Source organism: Rattus rattus, chromosome 9 (assembly GCF_011064425.1).
Source record: "Rattus rattus isolate New Zealand chromosome 9, Rrattus_CSIRO_v1, whole genome shotgun sequence".
Classification (NCBI taxonomy): Eukaryota; Metazoa; Chordata; class Mammalia; order Rodentia; family Muridae; genus Rattus; species Rattus rattus.
The window spans coordinates 86,484,518-86,501,745 of record NC_046162.1 but is presented as its reverse complement, the minus strand read 5'-3'; the positions used below and the strand labels follow the sequence as shown (position 1 = coordinate 86,501,745).

At 40.7% G+C, this 17,228-nt stretch overlaps 1 protein-coding gene across 1 annotated transcript in view; it reads left to right on the top strand.

Moving 5' to 3' along the window:
• The window catches only part of Acaca (acetyl-CoA carboxylase alpha), a 259,500-nt gene that overhangs the window by 51,776 nt on the left and 190,496 nt on the right, over positions 1-17,228 (top strand). Inside the window, exons 2-3 of the mRNA XM_032914502.1 lie at positions 11,747-11,793; positions 15,234-15,483. Coding sequence (XP_032770393.1) covers positions 11,747-11,793; positions 15,234-15,483 — 297 coding nt within the window. The remainder of the gene's footprint in view (positions 1-11,746; positions 11,794-15,233; positions 15,484-17,228) is intronic.

Below are 17,228 nucleotides of genomic sequence, written 5' to 3'. Positions count from 1 at the left end.
GAACGGCCTGGAGTAACCCCGGACGCGCGCGGACCTAATGGGGCTGGGCGGCTGAGGTGGGCGGCCGGGCGGGGGCGGGCCGTGGGCGGGGCACTCCGCCGAAGCCCCGCCCTCCTCGGCCCCGGTGCCGGGCCGGCCTGCCGAGCGCCTGTCAGCCATCGCCGAGCCGCCGGCGTCGCCTCCCGCCCAGCACACCTCGGCGCAGGGGCTCAGCGACCGTCGGTCCCTGCGTGCCGCCAGCCTGAGGTGAGGCGAGGGCCGCAGCGCAATCCGGAGCGGCCCGGGCCGCGGAGCGGCAGCCGGCAGGGGGCGGCCTCCCAGCCTCCGCCGGCACGCGGTGGGGCTCCATCCTATGCAGACCCCGGGCCGGGCAGCCGAGTCCTCTCCGCGGCCTCTAAGTCCCCTCGCCCGAGCTTCGCGTGGAGGGCTCGGGTTCTGTCGGCTCGCGGGCCGAGACCCCGGAACCTGGGATGAGTACCGCCCAGGGCCCTTAGGGAGGAACCAGTGTGTCTGCCCGGTGCTTGCTGCTTACTTGCGGGTCTGATTCTTTGCGTCGGATCCTGGGCTCCGAGAGGGAGAAGACCACGTGGGAGGCGGGTGTTGAGGGTTGGGTCTGGTTGCACGGAAAGTCTTGTTCCTCTCTTGCGGAGAGAGGTGTAGGGCACAGAGGCGCGGGCTGCTGTGGCACTCACTGTGCCTTTGTATCGCGGGGAGAGCCTGGGCCAGGCGGGCTGTCCCTTTGCCAGTTCCTGCTAGCAGGATTTGAGGGTTTCTATGAGGGACGTAAGTAGTAAAAGCATGCTCACCACCAGTTCTTAACTCTCCGTTTGGCGTTCGCCTTGCTAATTTAGGGCAACTATTGGAAGTAAGAAGTAAGAAGGTGAGAGGAAGCTAAAGATTTCGGAGGAAAATGTGAGTGGAGATTCTGTCAACATCTGGGCCGATATGTATATAGCTTGGATTTGGATATCCCGCAAGTGAACATTTCCAATAAGCTTTAAAAATTGGGGGCTTCATGTAGGCCTTGTGGGTTTTTATAGAAGTACTCAAGAGTATAACTGATCAGAGGAAATAATTTTAGATGGTTTTGTTAGGAGATTTAAGACAAATCAAAAGGCTCTAGGATTTCCTGATTCCGTGTCTACATAAAGTGTTTCAATAACTTCCCAATGTGCAGAGTAAATCTAATAACCTGACCTTCACTCTCAGAAGTTGTTCTCTCTTGACTTTTCTGTTTGATTTTTCCCTCTAATTCTACAGTTCAGGCTGGGAAGTATGCTTTCCTTGGTTACATAGTTTCCTCTCTTTTAGTGATAGGAAAACCCAAATTTGTCTATTGCTTCGTGAATGGGGATGCCCTTGACATCTGTCTTGGGAATTTTTTGTGTTCACTGGAAAAACACTTGTTTGGAAAGCATTGATGTCTAACAGAGTAGGATGGGTTTTTTGTTTGTTTTTGTTTTTGTTTGTTTTAAGCAGTGTAGGTAGTAGGTGCTTACTTGCTGCAAAGTAGCACGTTTCTTTCCACTTGTTTGGCTTCAGTTTATTTCTAAATACTTAACAGGAGTATTGATGTGATTCCAGTGATAATTAGCAAAACCTGTGGGTTTGAAAGATATCAACAGTAAAATACTAATTTCTGAAACTGCCTTCGCTTGCTTATTAGTGTTGTAGAGGTTTTGCTTGTGATTTGCCAGAGAATAGAAACACATCAAAGAAAAGACTAAGTCGTTTTCAAAGTGGAAGGGGAAGTTGGGAAATAATGAATTTATACATCAGACCATGACTAGGTAATATCAAAGAACTGCCATTGTGAAAGCTAGCCTTGGAGAACTCTAAAGTGCTGTGACCAAGTTCAGGTGTAGAGCACTTCTCAGCTAGTAAGTAGGAAATTTTTACCTGTCACACAGACTGGTTTAACTGGTCTGAAGCTAGTGTTTTATTTTTATTTGGAGGGTCTTCATATGCGTAGCCTTGGACTTGGAATTCTCCTGTCTCACTGTCTCAAGGATTGTAGGCTTGTGCTGACATACTCTGCTCTGTGTTTTCTCCCGGCTCCCCTTTCCTCCTGAGATATGGTTGCTCCGGGTAGTATATAACTGTCTTGGAACTTTCTTTGTAGATCAGACTGGCCTTGAACTCGGATCTGCCTGCCTCTGCCTTCTAAGTGTTGTGATTGAGGGTGCTGGTCTACCGCACCCAGCTTTTCCATTACTCTTTTCTTTTTTTGTTTTACATTTATTTGGTGTGCGTGTGCGTGTGTGTATGTGTGTGTGTGTGTGTGTGGTCATGCAAGTGCTCAGTTCCACGTGTGGCGGTCTGAGGACAACCTTTTGGAGTGGGTCTTCGGGTTTGAACTCAGGTTGTCAGGCTCCATAAGCGCTTTTACCCACAGAGCCATCTTTCTTACCCCTTTAAAAAAAAGTAACCAAAAAACTTTTATCTATTTATTTTTTGTGGGGAATGTAAGTATGCCTGCCATGTAGAGGTCAGAAGACAGTCCGAGATCTGTTTTCTCTTATGTCGTGTGAGCCTTGGGGATTGAACACCGACCATCAGCTCAACAACAGTCCCCTTTACCAGCTGAGCTACCTTCTGGGATTACAGTTGTGTGCCACCATACTTGTTTTGTTTTTCATGTGGGGTGTGTGTGTGTGTGTGTGTGTGTGTGTGTGTGTGTGCGCGTGCACTCTTGTGCAAGCTTACATGAGGTCAGAAGACAAGTTATGAGAATTGGTTCTCCTACCATATGGGTTCCTGGCAAGTGCCTTTATCTGCTGAGCTGTCTTCTTGGCCTTCAAATCTTTTTTATGCAGTGTGAGGGATTGAACCCAGGGCTCTGTGGATGCTAAGCAGGCATATCACCAATTTAGCATGCTCTCCGTACCTTTCTTTAAAATAGGCATATCCTCATACAGCCCCCAGGCCACTTGATTCCCAGGGTTTCTGTGAGTAGGACCCAAGATATTTGTAGTTGATGTCATTTTCGAATGTCAGAAAAAGTTAAGTAGCTCCGTTTTTTGTTTTTGTTTTGTTTTGTTTTCAGTTTTAAGATAGCTAATACATTAGTTATTGAACGAGGAACCAACAATTAAAATTGTGCAATAATACACTTAAATTTAATGGTTTTACTTGGGAAAGGCTAGGCTACTCTTTGAAGCAATTCAGAAAAAAAGTTATTTCATTGTTCTCTTAACTTTTATGTTTTGTTTGTTTTGTTGTGTGACAGGGTTCTCCATGTAGCTGTCCTAGAACTCTCTCTCTGGAGACCAAGCTGGCCCCAAATTCAGAGGTCTGCCTGCCTCTGTCTCCTGAGTGCTGGGCCTAAAGTTGTGTGCTACCACCACCTGGCATTCTCTAACTTTTTTTTTTTTTTTAAGATTTATTTATTTGTTATATATAAGTACACTGTAGCTGTCTTCAGACACACCAGAAGAGGCCATCAGATCACATTACAGATGGTTGTGAGCCACCATGTGGTTGCTGGGACTTGAACTCAGGACCTTTGGAAGAGCAGCTGGTGCTCTTAACCACTGAGCCATCTCTCCAGCCCACCTCTAACTTTTTAAAAACATTTATATGTGTGGGTGTAGGAGGAAGCAGGGTGAGGTCGGAAGATAATTCTAGGGAGTCAGTTCTCTCATTGGACTCGAGTTTCCATGCTTGAACTTCAAGTCTCTTTACTAGTTGAGCCATCTCATCACGTGTTCTTAAAGGTTAATAACGGTAGAAGCCAGGATCAAGCATATTTCCATACATTTAAGTACATTTAAATGGAAATACATTTAAATCAATAGGCTTATGAATAAACACTGAAGCCTTATTGGCTGAAAAGTAAATCTTAATCAGTGTTGAGGGGGCTACCATTTGAAAGTAGTCCTCCTTAATCCATCCACTTTTTAAACAGGTTCCTAGTTAAGTAGTTTGTGTCTGTCTTTGTGATAATTCTCAGCTTTACTTGAGTGCAGTGGTTCATCTGACATTATATAGACAGAACCCGTGACAGTAGTGTTACAAGGGTGCTGCATTTCCTTGGAAGAGTGCACCTGATCTGGCATAAGCTCTTACAGGTTTAGCTGTTTAATCTCTGCCAAGTGTATTCTAACGATTGAATTCTCTTGCCGTTACCCTGTCTGATTTTAGGATGGTTAAGGAGACAGGTAAAGGGGTTGAGGATTTAGCTCAGTGGGCCCTGGGTTCGGTCCCCAGCTCTGAAAAAAAAGAAAGGAAAAAAAAGGAGACAGGTAAAAAGTTTCACAACAAGGGATTTTTGTTGGGTGTGGTAGCCCTTGCCTGTAATCTCAAAACTCAGGAGGCAGAAACAGGAGGGCTTCCGTGAGCCAAGGGCTACATACAAAGAATCCTATCTTTAAAAAAAGGTAGAGAACGAAACCAAAAAGGGATGTTACTCACGCTACCCAAAGGTCGATGTCCTCAACTGATGCCATTTTACATTCCTATTTTCCAGTGTTGTTAATTGAGACTTAGGTTCATTCCATCCCTTCAGCAATCCTTCCTTACCTGAGGAACTGCAAAAGTAGTTACTATTTTATAACACTGGGGGTTGAAGTCACATGAAGTCATATGACTTATGAAGAAGTCATCTTAAGTCAGCCTGTATAAATAATTTTCTTTAACATGATAACATTTGAAATTTTTGAATGAACTTGTTAAGTTTGAAAAATAGACCTAGATTTGAGGAAGTTTTTCCTTAAGATCTCATTTATGAATTGTGGCCAATCTCCTATGACAGAAACTCAAAAGTGAAGCTTTTCAATCTGTCTTTAGTCATTCAATTGTAGTTATTGCTTACATGTATGTGTGCATGCATATACACATATCTGGGGATAGTAAGGCTGGTAGAAGCTTGATTAATTAGTTTTTAATCTTATTAGAGGTAATATCAGGTTAGTTTATGATGATGGATACTTGGATTGTTTGTATTTTTTCTTTAGTATTTATTGGTATTCCTGGGTTTGGCAGACAAACTATTTAATTTCTTTATTCCATTTCACATAAATTAATCATTTATGGTGCACATCTTTAATCCCAGCAGCCAGGAGGCAGAGGCTGGTGGATCTCTTGAGTTTGACTTGAGTTCCAGGGCAGCCAAGGGTACACAAAGAAACCCCTCTCTTAACCCCCCCCCAAAAGTATCTAAGGAAGTTTCTGGTCTAGTTTTCCACTTAATATGATTTTTTTTTTTCTCCATTCAGGGTTTCCTGTGTGGCCCTGGCTGTCTTGGAACTCTGTACATCAGCCTGGTCTCAAACTCCTCCTGCCTCTGTCTTCTCAGTTCAGTGAGCACCACCACTGCTTGGCAGGGATGTGTTTTCATTGTTTTTTTTCATTTAAAACTGAAATAGGTATTTCGCCATCTGATCTAATGTTTCATAGGCAACTAAGTTTTAGGAGTTATTTGGTTTTAGTTTTGGCCTCATGTTGTCTGTACCACTGAGTTATATTCTCAGTAGGAACCACCTCCTCCTCCTCCTTCTTCTCCTCCCTCCTCCTCTCCCCCTCCTCCTCCCCCTCCTCCTCCTCCTCCTCCTCCTCCAATATTTATTTATTATGTATACAACATACAGCTTTCTGCCTGTATCTATGCCTGCAGGCCAGAAGAGGGCATCGGATCTCAATACAGATGGTTGTGGGCCACTGTGTCGTTTCTGGGAATTGAACTCAGAACCTCTAGAAGAGCAGACAGTGCTCTTAACCTCTGAGCCATCTTTCCAGCCCCCTAGGCAGTTCTTAATCTTCACTTTACAACTTCCTATGTAATTTTAGGGAGAGGTTTAACTCCAAAGAATTAGGAAAGTTGCCTTAACCTATAAATATTTTTCTTGCTCTAGCTCTCCAATGCTAATATTGTGTCTTACAGATCTAGAAGACGTGGGAACAACCATAAAAATCAATGTATTTTAAAAATATTTATTTATCTATGCATGTGTGGAGGCCAGAAGAGGGTGTCTAGTGTTTACTATCCGTCTTTGCTTATACCTTAGGAGGGTCTGTCTATCCCTGACTCTGAGGTCCAGGTGGCCTAGTCTGGAAGCAAGCCTGGGGCTTATCCAGGCAACAGGTCATCCTTGTCCAGTAATCCTTGGAGCTGTGGTTGTAGATGTTTTCAGAGACTCTCAGCTAGTTACATGGGTGTTGGGATCTTAATTTTGGTCTCTATGATTGTGGAACAAGTACTCTTAACCAGTGATCTGTCTTTCTTCCCCCAGCTAGCTGCCTGTCTGTCTGTGTTTCTTTGTTTATTTGTTGTTACTGTCTTATGTAGCACAGACTGGCCTCAAATACATACCTAGCTAAGCAACATTTTTTTTGTTTGTTTTTTGAGGAAGAGTTTTTCTGTGGAGTCTTAGCTATCTTGGAACTCTATAAACCAAGCTGGCCTCTGCCTCCCAAATGCTGGGATTAAAGGTGCACCCTAGCAGTGTTTTCTTAAGGAAGTCTTCCAGTCCTTGAGACTCTGAGATAATGGGGATACCCAGATTGTCAGTACACTCTCTAGATGCTGTCCTTTGAAATATTTCAGGACTTTTTAAATTCAAAAGTGGGAATGCATTAGGTTTTCAAAGGATAATATTTGAAATAAATACTTAGTCCATGTCTCCTAGTTTTTTAACCTTATAACAACCCATCTAAGCCTGGTATTTACACAGCATTATGTGATATTGGGTGGTGTGACTCTAAAGAGAGAATAATTTTTCTCATCTTCATCCAAAAGATGACTTAAGAGTCAGTTACACAGTAAAACATACAGTGCTAATATGTGAATAATATTTTAGTTATCTAAATGCTCACCAATAGTAAGCATTGCCTATTGATATCTTATAATAGACCGCAGTCTTATTTTCATCGGGAAGTTTATATTATGAATGTGTAAATTCTGTACAGGATTCAGTCGTGTCCTGTACAATTATTTCTTTGGAGGTAATAATTATTTCTGTTGTTAGCTTTCTGTGAGTTTACCATGCATTAACTCTTCACACGTTTTCTCACTCTTTCAGGACACTGATATGAGCTAGATAGTCCATTAGTTTTCGTCTATAAAATCTCGCTCAGACTCTTGGCTAACTCCAGCCTAAATCGCTTGCCCTTTGGATCTGGCACTTAATGGTCATCCTGGGCTCCCTCTTCACTACCACCCTAGGGAGTCTCTTTCCTGTCTTTTCTACTGCTGGAGAATTCATGCCGCACATCTTCTATACTCTTGGTTTATTTTCCCTCATTTGCATGGGGAATATTCTTTAGTGGCATCTTGAGAGAGAATACATGGGAGGAAAATAGTTTTTAAGATTTTATTTAAAAATTTTCAGCATTCAACGAATAATGCAATAAGTATCAATGTTCCCTTGGTCTAGATTCATCGATTTTTAACATTTTGTCCCATTTGCTCTGCTGCTCTCTGTTGTGTACATATTACTTGTCGTGAGTCATTTCAGACTAAGCCAAAGAACCCGTACACACTTCTGCTTATTTCTTCTAATAATTAGGACATTTTCTGGTTCAATCACTTACTGTGCCCCCTTCCCCCATTTGACATATAAAAATATGTGATTTATATTTCCATTTAAGATTTCTTACTCATTTCAGTAATACCTTTTTCTTTTTCTTTTTTTCCTTTTTTTGGAGACAGGGGGCTGTCCTGAAAATTACTATGTAGACCAAGTTAGCCTCAGCCTCACAGGAATCCATGCCCGCTGGGATTGAAGGTGTTCAGCACCAGATCTGGGCTTTTGTAAAAACGTGAGATAGTGTCTAACTGTACTTGGAACTCACTGTAATTCAGGGAAGGCCTTACACTTTATATTGTCTTGCCTCAGCTTCATGAGTAGCTAAGATCAAAAGCCTGCCACAGATGGCCCACCAGCACTCTGATTCTTGCTTATTTGTATGAAGACACTTTTTCTCCTCTCTGGAAGTTTATCAAATTTTCTCTTGTGTTCTTTTTGTGATAGGTATTATATGAACTTGTTCCCTCCCCCCCTCCTCCCTCTCTCTCTCTCTCTCTCTCTCTCTCTCTCTCTCTCTCTCTCCTCCTCTTTCCTCCCTCCCTCCTTCTCCTTCCTTCCCTCCCTCACCTCTATCTGGGGATTCAACACTCAGGGCTTCACGGGTACTCAGCAAGGACTCCACCATGGAGCTACACATACAGCTTATTAGTGGACCTTCTTAATCTAAAAGTCTCTCACACTGGGAAGTTTTTAATTGAAATATATATATATATATATATATATATATATATCCCCCTTGATTTTGTTCTTTTGGGAGCTGTTTTCCATAATTGGCCTTTTTAGTAGGCTCTTTAACTTTCCTTGTTTCTTTTTTTTTTTTTTTTTTTTTCTTTTTTTTGGAGCTGGGGACCCGAACCCAGGGGCCTTCGCTTCCCTAGGCAAGCGCTCTACCACTGAGCTAAATCCCCAACCCCCTTTCCTTGTTTCTTATTGTTTATCTCCTTTTTCTGATTCATGAATACATTACGTAGTTGTAGCTTTTATCTTTTTGTGATAAGCTTTTTTATTGCTGTGATTATATTTTTAACTTTAAATTTTAAAAATATTCATTTATTTTGTTGGGGAATGGTGTGATCCACAGTCATGTTTTTACATTTTTTTATTTAAAACATTTTGCTTATTACCTATTCATTTCCCTATTTTTTTTTTTTTTTATTATATATGAGCACACTGTCACTGTCTTCTGCCACACCAGAAGAGGGCATCGGATTCCATGAGAGATGGTTGTGAGCCACCATGTGGTTGCTGGGATTTGAACTCAGGACCTCTAGAAGAGCAGTCAGTGCTCTTAACCGGTGAGCCATCTCTCCAGCCCTCCTATTTTTAAGTATTAAGAATTATTTCTGGGCCAGTGAGATGGTGGCCAAGCCTGGGGGCTTGAGTTTCAACCTGAGAACCAAGTAGTAGAAGGAAGAACTATCTCCCTCAGGTTGTCCTTTAAAACACACACACACACACACACACACACACACACACACACACACACGTAAGTGAACAAACTGTAACAAATAATATTAATTTTTTAATGTAAACTTAAATATGAGATTACTTATTTGAGCTCACAAAATTGAGATCAGTCTGAGATTAACAATGAGATAAAGTAGTAAAAAAAATTAAAAGGAATCATTTCTAGGTTTTTTGTTTGTTTGTTTGTTTGTCTTTTGTATTTGTTTTGCTGAGACAGAGTTTTTTTGTGTAGTCAAGGCTAGTCCTGAACTTGGTTGTGAGCCTCCTGGGGTCACAGGCCTGTGCCACCACATCCTGTATATTTCTTATTTTTAAATATTTCTTTAAGAAGCTTGCCATTTGTGTTTTGCATGTGTAGTATTTTCTCTTAGATGTCTTAGGATAACAACAATCGCTCTTTAGAGTTTGACTTTCTTAGGTAGTAATTTTAGACTTAAAGAAAACTTGAGTGGGAATATTCTACAGAGAGCTCTGCACACTCTTGACTAAGCTTCACTCAGTACAAACATTTCGTGTGGTCACAGTCCCTTTATCAAACCTAGGAAGTTAACTCTGGAGAGTGGGTGTACTTACTGACAGGACATTTGCCCAGCCTTTGGGGCTCTGGGTTGTTTAGTCCCAACACACACACAAAAGAAGCAGTGGAAATTCTTTTCGTAGAGTATTGTTTGCTGCAGACATTTTTCAGATTTTACCCCTCCTACCACATAGAGTTTTCCTGTCGGCTAGCTAAGCTATGATACTGCATTGCATTTGGTGGTTATGTACTTCCTTTACGAAGGTTTTTAGCCTTTTTCAATGACTTTCAAGTTTGAAGCCTGATCAGCATTTATGTTATAGACTCCCTCAATTCAAATTGGTCTAGTGTTTTCTCATGGAGTGACTAAGGTTTTGGGACTGGAGGAAGTAACAGAAATGGAATTGAGTCCTTCTATCTTTTTATTTTATTGCCATAGTTATATTTTGTTCGTTTTTTATAATCTTTGGTTATATGTTTTTTGATTTTACAAGTAGTTATTTGTTCTCGATTCTTTTATTTGGATACTTTTTCAGACATCTGGTAATACTTAACTGCCTGCTTATATTTTAGAAGGTGGATGGAAGAGGTGATGGGAGCTTGTGGTAATTTGAGTGAGCCTTACTGACTGTTAGCTGCATCAAAGGACAGTGTGTTAAGAGCGTAAGGTCCCTTAAGTATCTAACACATCCACCCTACCCACCCCAGTGCATCAGCTGTTCAGATTCTGCAAAAGATCTTGTGAGGTCTTAGTATGCTTACTTAATGTATCCAACCTGAGTATGGTTAAGAGTGCCTTTTACTCTTGTTGGTGTTCTCCAGTCTAGAAACTGACCTTTTCTGGAGAACCAGACCTTTAGCCTTTTGTTAGGCTTGTACCTGGCCTCATGAGATTGGGGGGCATGGAATGATCTGAAGTTTCTGAAACAGAAGCTCAGGTCTTTCCACATAGTTCTTTCATGTGCATAGGTGAAATGTTTTGGAGATTTTGCTGTGGTTTTTGGCTTTGTGGATTTACTGAGTTACTTAGTACTTTTCCTGCTGATATCTGGGTAACTGTAGACATTTAACCAAAAAACTCCTTAATTTTTTAATACATTTATTTATTTAGTGTATTAATATCTATGTTGGGGGTGCCAACGGTGTGTGTGTGTGTGTGTGTGTGTGTGTGTGTGTGTGTAAGTCAATTTTCAGGAGTCCTTTTACCATTGTGGGTCCAAGGGATCAAACTCAGGTCTTCAGGCTTGGTGGCAAGTACATTTCACTGAGCTTTTTAAAAAAACATTATTTTATTGGGGTTTGTGTGTGTACAAACCATAGCATGCCTGTGGAGTCAGAGGACAACCTGCTGTGTGGATTCTGGGATTTAACCTTGCTTTGTAGACCAGGCTGACTACCTGCCCTTGCTTCCTGAGTGCTAGGATTAAACATGTATGGCACCACCTCCCACACTGTTTATTTTTAATTTATTTATTTTTAATTGATTAATTAATTTTTTGAGACAGGGCTTCATATAGCCCAGGCTGGGACTAGATATTTGTGTGTTACCAAGGGTAACTTTGAACTTCTGGACCTCCTGATCTTCTTCTGCTACCTCTCAATGCTAAGCTTGCAGGCATAGGTCAGAGGTCCCACTGCACATGGGTAATTTTGCAAAGTTTCTGGGTGTTTCTTATACATAATCAAAATGGAGACTTTTTTCCCTGGATACTTTTAAGTTGTTAGCTGAGAAGCAGACCTAGGATTTGGGGAGTACACTTTTTTGGCTCTTTAGAGTTTAAGGACTTAGGATAATGGGAATGTTGCCCTCTCTCTGGCTTCTAGTCTTTGTAATGCTTATAACCATTTGTAAACATACTCAATCTGAGTTCTAGAAAATGAAGTTATTTTCTCTCTGTTGCCTTATTTTTAATAAAATGTTAGAAGTAATAAGTGTTGTAAAGCATTTATTTCGAATATGGTTTTTTTCAGAAAAGCTATTTTATGAAATAAGGTTGAATCACTGATATGTTTAGAAACAATAAAGTTTTTGAATGTGAAATGTTTTTGTTAAATCATTACATAATAAACTACTGAACTTTATGCTTGAAGTTAAGTAATATTTACCAGAAAACATAATATTTTGAATTTTACTATTTTTGTACTGCACTGAGTAGAACTGGAATTGAGAAGAAATTGGGATAAAAAAACAAACAGAAAAAGCAACCTTCAAATCTCCATTTTTCTCTTTGTTTAGTTCTTTTTGGAGGCGGATATCTGCTGAGACAATAAGAATTATAAGAGGTCAGTTTCAAATAATACTCTTTTATGTTTACAATGTAGTAAAAGTTTTCATGTGCTAAGATGTTAAACTATGGGTTTCTGTTGTCTTCCACAAAGAATATTGGCAGACGTAGGGTGAGTGACCCACGTGACCAGGGAGACTGACAATGACAATGGTGGTGACCCACTACCTTCTCTCTAATTTAGGACTGGAATCAATGGAAGTGGGACAGGCTGTGGTAGCTTCTAGAGTGTCTGGATGGCTACTCAGTGATTTTCCAGGCATGACCTCCCTTTCTGGTTGCGTGCATGCCTGCGAGGGGGAGCAGTGTTCTGTACAGGTGCTTGCCACGGGGCAGGCATTAGACTCGGCTGCTTCCAGTCTACGCAGCCCTTAGAAAAGTCTGCCTGAGTACTGGCCCAAAGGAGAGGACAGTGGAGCTGGCTGTGCAGGGCCTTTCATTCATCAGCCCAGGGCCTGTATTTTACTAATGCTGACCTTCTTTTCTTTCTCATGAATTTTATTTTTGTGACCATCAGCTTTCAGTCAGATTATGTTAGAATGTGTGCCTTCGCTCCCCTGTGAAGGCAGCAGCTGTAAGGCAGGTGTGGAGGTGTACTCCTGTCATCCCTGCTGCTGGGAGGTCGAGGCAAGTCATTCTCTGCTGTAGAAGCTTGAGACGCTGTCTCTTCCTCGCCTCTCCAAAACCTTGACCAGCCTTTATTTTTTTCATTCTCTTCACTTGCTGTATCGTTTACTATTTTTAAAGTGGTCAGTGTGTTGGACTGCCTTTTTCCTTTTCTGTTGTTCCCTAACTCCCCTTTTCTCCTAATGATTTGTCTATTGACTGAACTCCATACAATTTGGAGACTTAAAAAAAAAAAAAAAAGAAATACAATACTGCAGTGCAAGTGTATAATAAATATAGACAATTTTTTTCCATTGCTGGGTATTGAAACAGGGCCTCCTGTATGCTAGGCAAGTGCCACTTTAAATGTTTTTGTTTTGTTCCTTTCCATTCACCCTTGCACTGCCCCTCTCAGTCCCTCTTCCCACCCTTCTTGGTCCCTTTCCTCACCTTAAATATTCATTTTCTATTTACATTTCATATATATGTACATATATATACATAAAGATATGTTTAAGTCTAGATTCTACCTAGCAGAAAAAAGCGATATTTTGTCTTCCTTCCCTCTATGCTATCCTGTCTTGTTCTCCTCTGCCCCTCCCTCTAGACCTCTTCACCATTGTCTCACTTCTGTATGTATTTATTAATGCTAGTTTTAAAAATAAAAGTTAGCCTAAGTATTCTTCAGCTCTGTTCCAGAATGTTCACAATTTTTTCTCTTATTTTCATCTGTATATTTTGTATTCCTGGCAGTTTGTTATTGTTATTTTCTCTTGCAGCACAGTGATTTTTAAGCTTTGTGTCTTTTTAAAAACATATTATTATACTTCAGTCCAGAGCTTCTGAAACAGTTGGTTTAAGGTAGGCCCAAGAATTCACACTATTACAAATTCTCTAGTAGCAACTCCCAGGTCCAGGAATAACATTTTGGGAACCTTACTGTTCTAACAATTGAAAATATTATTTTGCCTCTAAACAGATAAACTCTGACTTATAAATCATACCAAAAGAATGGTGAATGTGTAATTTTAGCATACTCACCACCATCCGAACATTTAAAAACTGAGTCAGGTCTGGTGGCAGAGATATGTAATCCCCATACCTCAGAGGCTGCTCAGTAGATCACCTTTCAAAGTCAGCCTGGTCCACAGAGCAAGTTCAAGGTCAGCCTGAGCAATTTGGTGTAACTATCTCTAAACAAACAAACAAACAAACAAAGGTAGAAGAGGACAGGGGTATTGCTCAATGGTAGAGCACCTGCTTTATATGTGAAGGCCTTCCTTTAATCCTCAGATTCAAAAAAAGGGGGCGGGGAGGGGGGAGTGGGCTAGAGAGATGGCTCAGTGCTTAAGAGCACTGACTGCTTTTCCAGAGTTCAATTTCCAGCACCCACATGGTGCCTCACAACCATCTCTAATGGGGATCCGATGCCCTCTTCTTCCGAGTGTCTGAAGACAGCAACAGTGTACTCCCATATAAAATAAATCTTAAAAAAAAATCCTTAAAACTATTACCACACCGTATCAAACATTGACCTTTTTTGTCTGATATGATCAAACACTGCTCCATATACTTTTATATTTGATAGTGGATTATAGCATATAAAATTATCAATAAATTGTTTTCTAATAGTGCTATAACTCGGAACACCTTAAAATTAGGATTGAGAACCATTTTCTGAATAAAAGTGATTGGTTATTTAGTACCGAGTTGACATGTAGATAGATTTACAGCCTTGGCTGTCCTGGAACTCACAGAGATCCGCTTGCTTCTGCCTCTTGTGTGTTGGGATCAAAGGCATGTGCCACCATACCATGATTTAAAGTTTTTAAAATAAGTATTTTGAAGGGAAAGGATACTTTTAGCTTAGTGTGGTGTTTGTTTTTCTGTTTTGTTTTGTTTGTTTTTTGTTTTGTTTTTGTTGTGGGGCTTTGAACTGGTAACTATTTTTGGTTAAGTTTGTTCATTAGCCACTAATCTTGTCTAGTAAGATCCTGTATCTAGAAAAATGGAGTTTGAGATGACACATCGACCATTTTGAGTACAGATTTAAAATTTGGTGCTAGATTGGCTCCCTCTACCATTTCTGTGTACAAAATTTCACAACAAAAATAACATTTGGGGGAAGATTTTTAAAATAAGCAGTTAAAAAATAACCATGTTCACACAAGGGTTTTCTGTTTAATTTTTTACTTTAAATACGTATGCTTAGTAAAATTCATAGCTTTTCATTGTATGGTTTTTGGAGCCAGGGGATCATTATGTAGTTTAACCATCCAGTTTCAAGCAGTTGCCACTCTTGCTAAACTCTTAGCCTTCGTTACCCATGGCGCTGCAGATGACTCAGTCTCACAACAGCTTTGGCTTACAGTAAAGGGCTCCCTCCCATTGATAGAATTATCCCAGGATCACTGGACTAGTGAAGAGATGGGTAATGCTTATAGACTGTGAGGAATACTTCTAAAACTTGTAATTTATAATCATAGTTACTGCGATCTCTCTTTTCCTCCCTTGGAGGAAACAAATGTATGGGAATAGAATAGCCGTGGAGCCTTTAGTCCCAGCACTCCGGAGGCAAAGGTAGGTGGTTCTCTGTGAGTTCAAGGCCAGCCTGGTCTACAGAGTGAGTTCCTGGACAGTCAAGGCTGTTACAGAGACAAACCCTGTTTTAAAAAACAAAACAAACAGAAATCAAGAAAGAATGGCTAGGGAAGGCAGTTCTCAGACTTAGACTTGTTTCCAAGCCACTTGTGGTTTATATTTTACTTTCTTGCGTGTCCTCACCTATAGGTTATTGCTTATGACCTACTCTTCTCTTCATTTCCCCCGCAGCTCTGAGAGCTTATTTCGAAAGAATAATGGATGAACCATCTCCGTTGGCCAAAACCCTGGAGCTGAACCAGCACTCCCGATTCATAATTGGGTCCGTGTCTGAAGACAACTCAGAAGATGAGATCAGTAACCTGGTAAAGCTGGACCTAGAGGAGAAGGAGGGCTCCCTGTCACCAGCCTCTGTCAGCTCAGATACACTTTCTGATTTGGGGATCTCTGCCTTACAGGATGGTTTGGCCTTTCACATGAGGTGAGAAGAGTTGCTTCATGGTTAATGTGTTTAATCTGTTATTTTCACTGCTTATGTTCTGCAAGGAATAAGAATATATTAATTTCACCTCCTTTCACCTGGCCCATCTTCTATGACTAGGAAATGGTGCACTTTTCAGGCTAGGGAGTATTTTTTTCTCCGTTTTCCACCCTTTATACATACTAGGTCCTTCAATATGACCCAGGGAAGGAGAGTTCAGTTGAAGAATTTCAGCTTTTGTAGTACTTTGATTAATGATGTCCTAACTTTTGCAGACATGGCCAAATTTTTAGTCTGTCTCCCCCCCCCCCCCAATATCAATGCTATCAATTGAACCTAGGGCCTTATACATGCTAGGTGAACGCTTAACCACTGATCTTCATCCTTAGCCCGTATGGTTTTGTTGTTTGTGTTCTGAGTCACGGTTCTATGATTTCCGGTTGGACTGGAACTTCCTATATAGAACAGACTGAAGCTTGTTGAAACCTTCCTGCTTTTGCTTCCTTAGTGCTGGAACTATGCACAGTGCCTATGGATATTTTGTTTTAGAAACTGGGTCTGATGTCGCTCCAAATGCCTGAATTCTTGATCCTCTTGACTCTACCTTCTTAGCATTGGTATTAGAGGTGTGTGCTACCTCACTCACGGTAAAGAAATCTGTTTTGTTTTGACAGGGCCTCATGTAACTCAGGCTGGCCTCAAACCCACTATGTAGTCCAGCCCAGACTGACATTAAACTCGTAATCTCGCTTCCCTGGTCTTAGGAGTGCTAGAGTTACTGGACTGCTGGGGTACTGGTATAAACCACCACATCCTTTGATTGGTGGCTGATTAGATAACTTGTTTAGTCATTTGCTTTTCAGTTCTTAGGTTTAAAGATTTTGGATCAAATATTATGTGAGTAAACTTTAGGAAATTATCCTCATCCCTAGAAATTTGAACACACAGAGACTATGTAGTTAAAAAAAACCAAAATCAAAATGTTATCTAGATGATTCTAATGTATTGTAAATATTGTAGTTCTAATCTAGATAAACACAAATTAGGGTAGGTGCTGCTACTGTTATTATCTTGATAGTCTGTTATTAATGGGTCATAAAATAATTAGGCTTCTTTTTATATACTGAAGATATTGATTCTGCAGTGAAACTCCATTCTGTATTTGTTGTTATCTGTGGGGCTTTTGAAATCGTAGCTTCTGTAAAATTAGGCGGTTAGTATACATTAGTAATCATTCCCATTTAAGCTATGTGGAGGTCAGAAGAGTAAAGCAACTTAGTTATGTTTTATTTCATGATTCCTGGGACTTGCAGTGAAGCAGATACCTTACCTAAAGTTTTAGTGCTATATTTAAGTATCGTCAGTACAGGATCTCTTATTCCTTAGGCTTACCTTAAACATGGGTTTGTCCTGGCTTAGCGTCCTGATCACTGTGATTCGGCACAGACAACCTTGCCGGATGAGCCAGATGCTCTTGTTTTTGTAGGTAAGAAAACTGAGGTCTGATGAGGGAAAATAACTTGGTTAAGGTTGAGAATTCAAACTCAAATGTCCCTATTGAATTTTTGTAATTGTTTTACTCTGATTGCCTGACCTTACAACCTATTCTTTTCTTTTCTTCTCTTTTCTTTTTAAAAAAAACTTTTGTAAGTGTTTCTGATAAGGTTGGCTTTCTAGAGTGAATGAACAAAGTGTTATATCTAACCTGGGGTCAAAAGGAAGCATTAGCATGAGGGACTAGAACT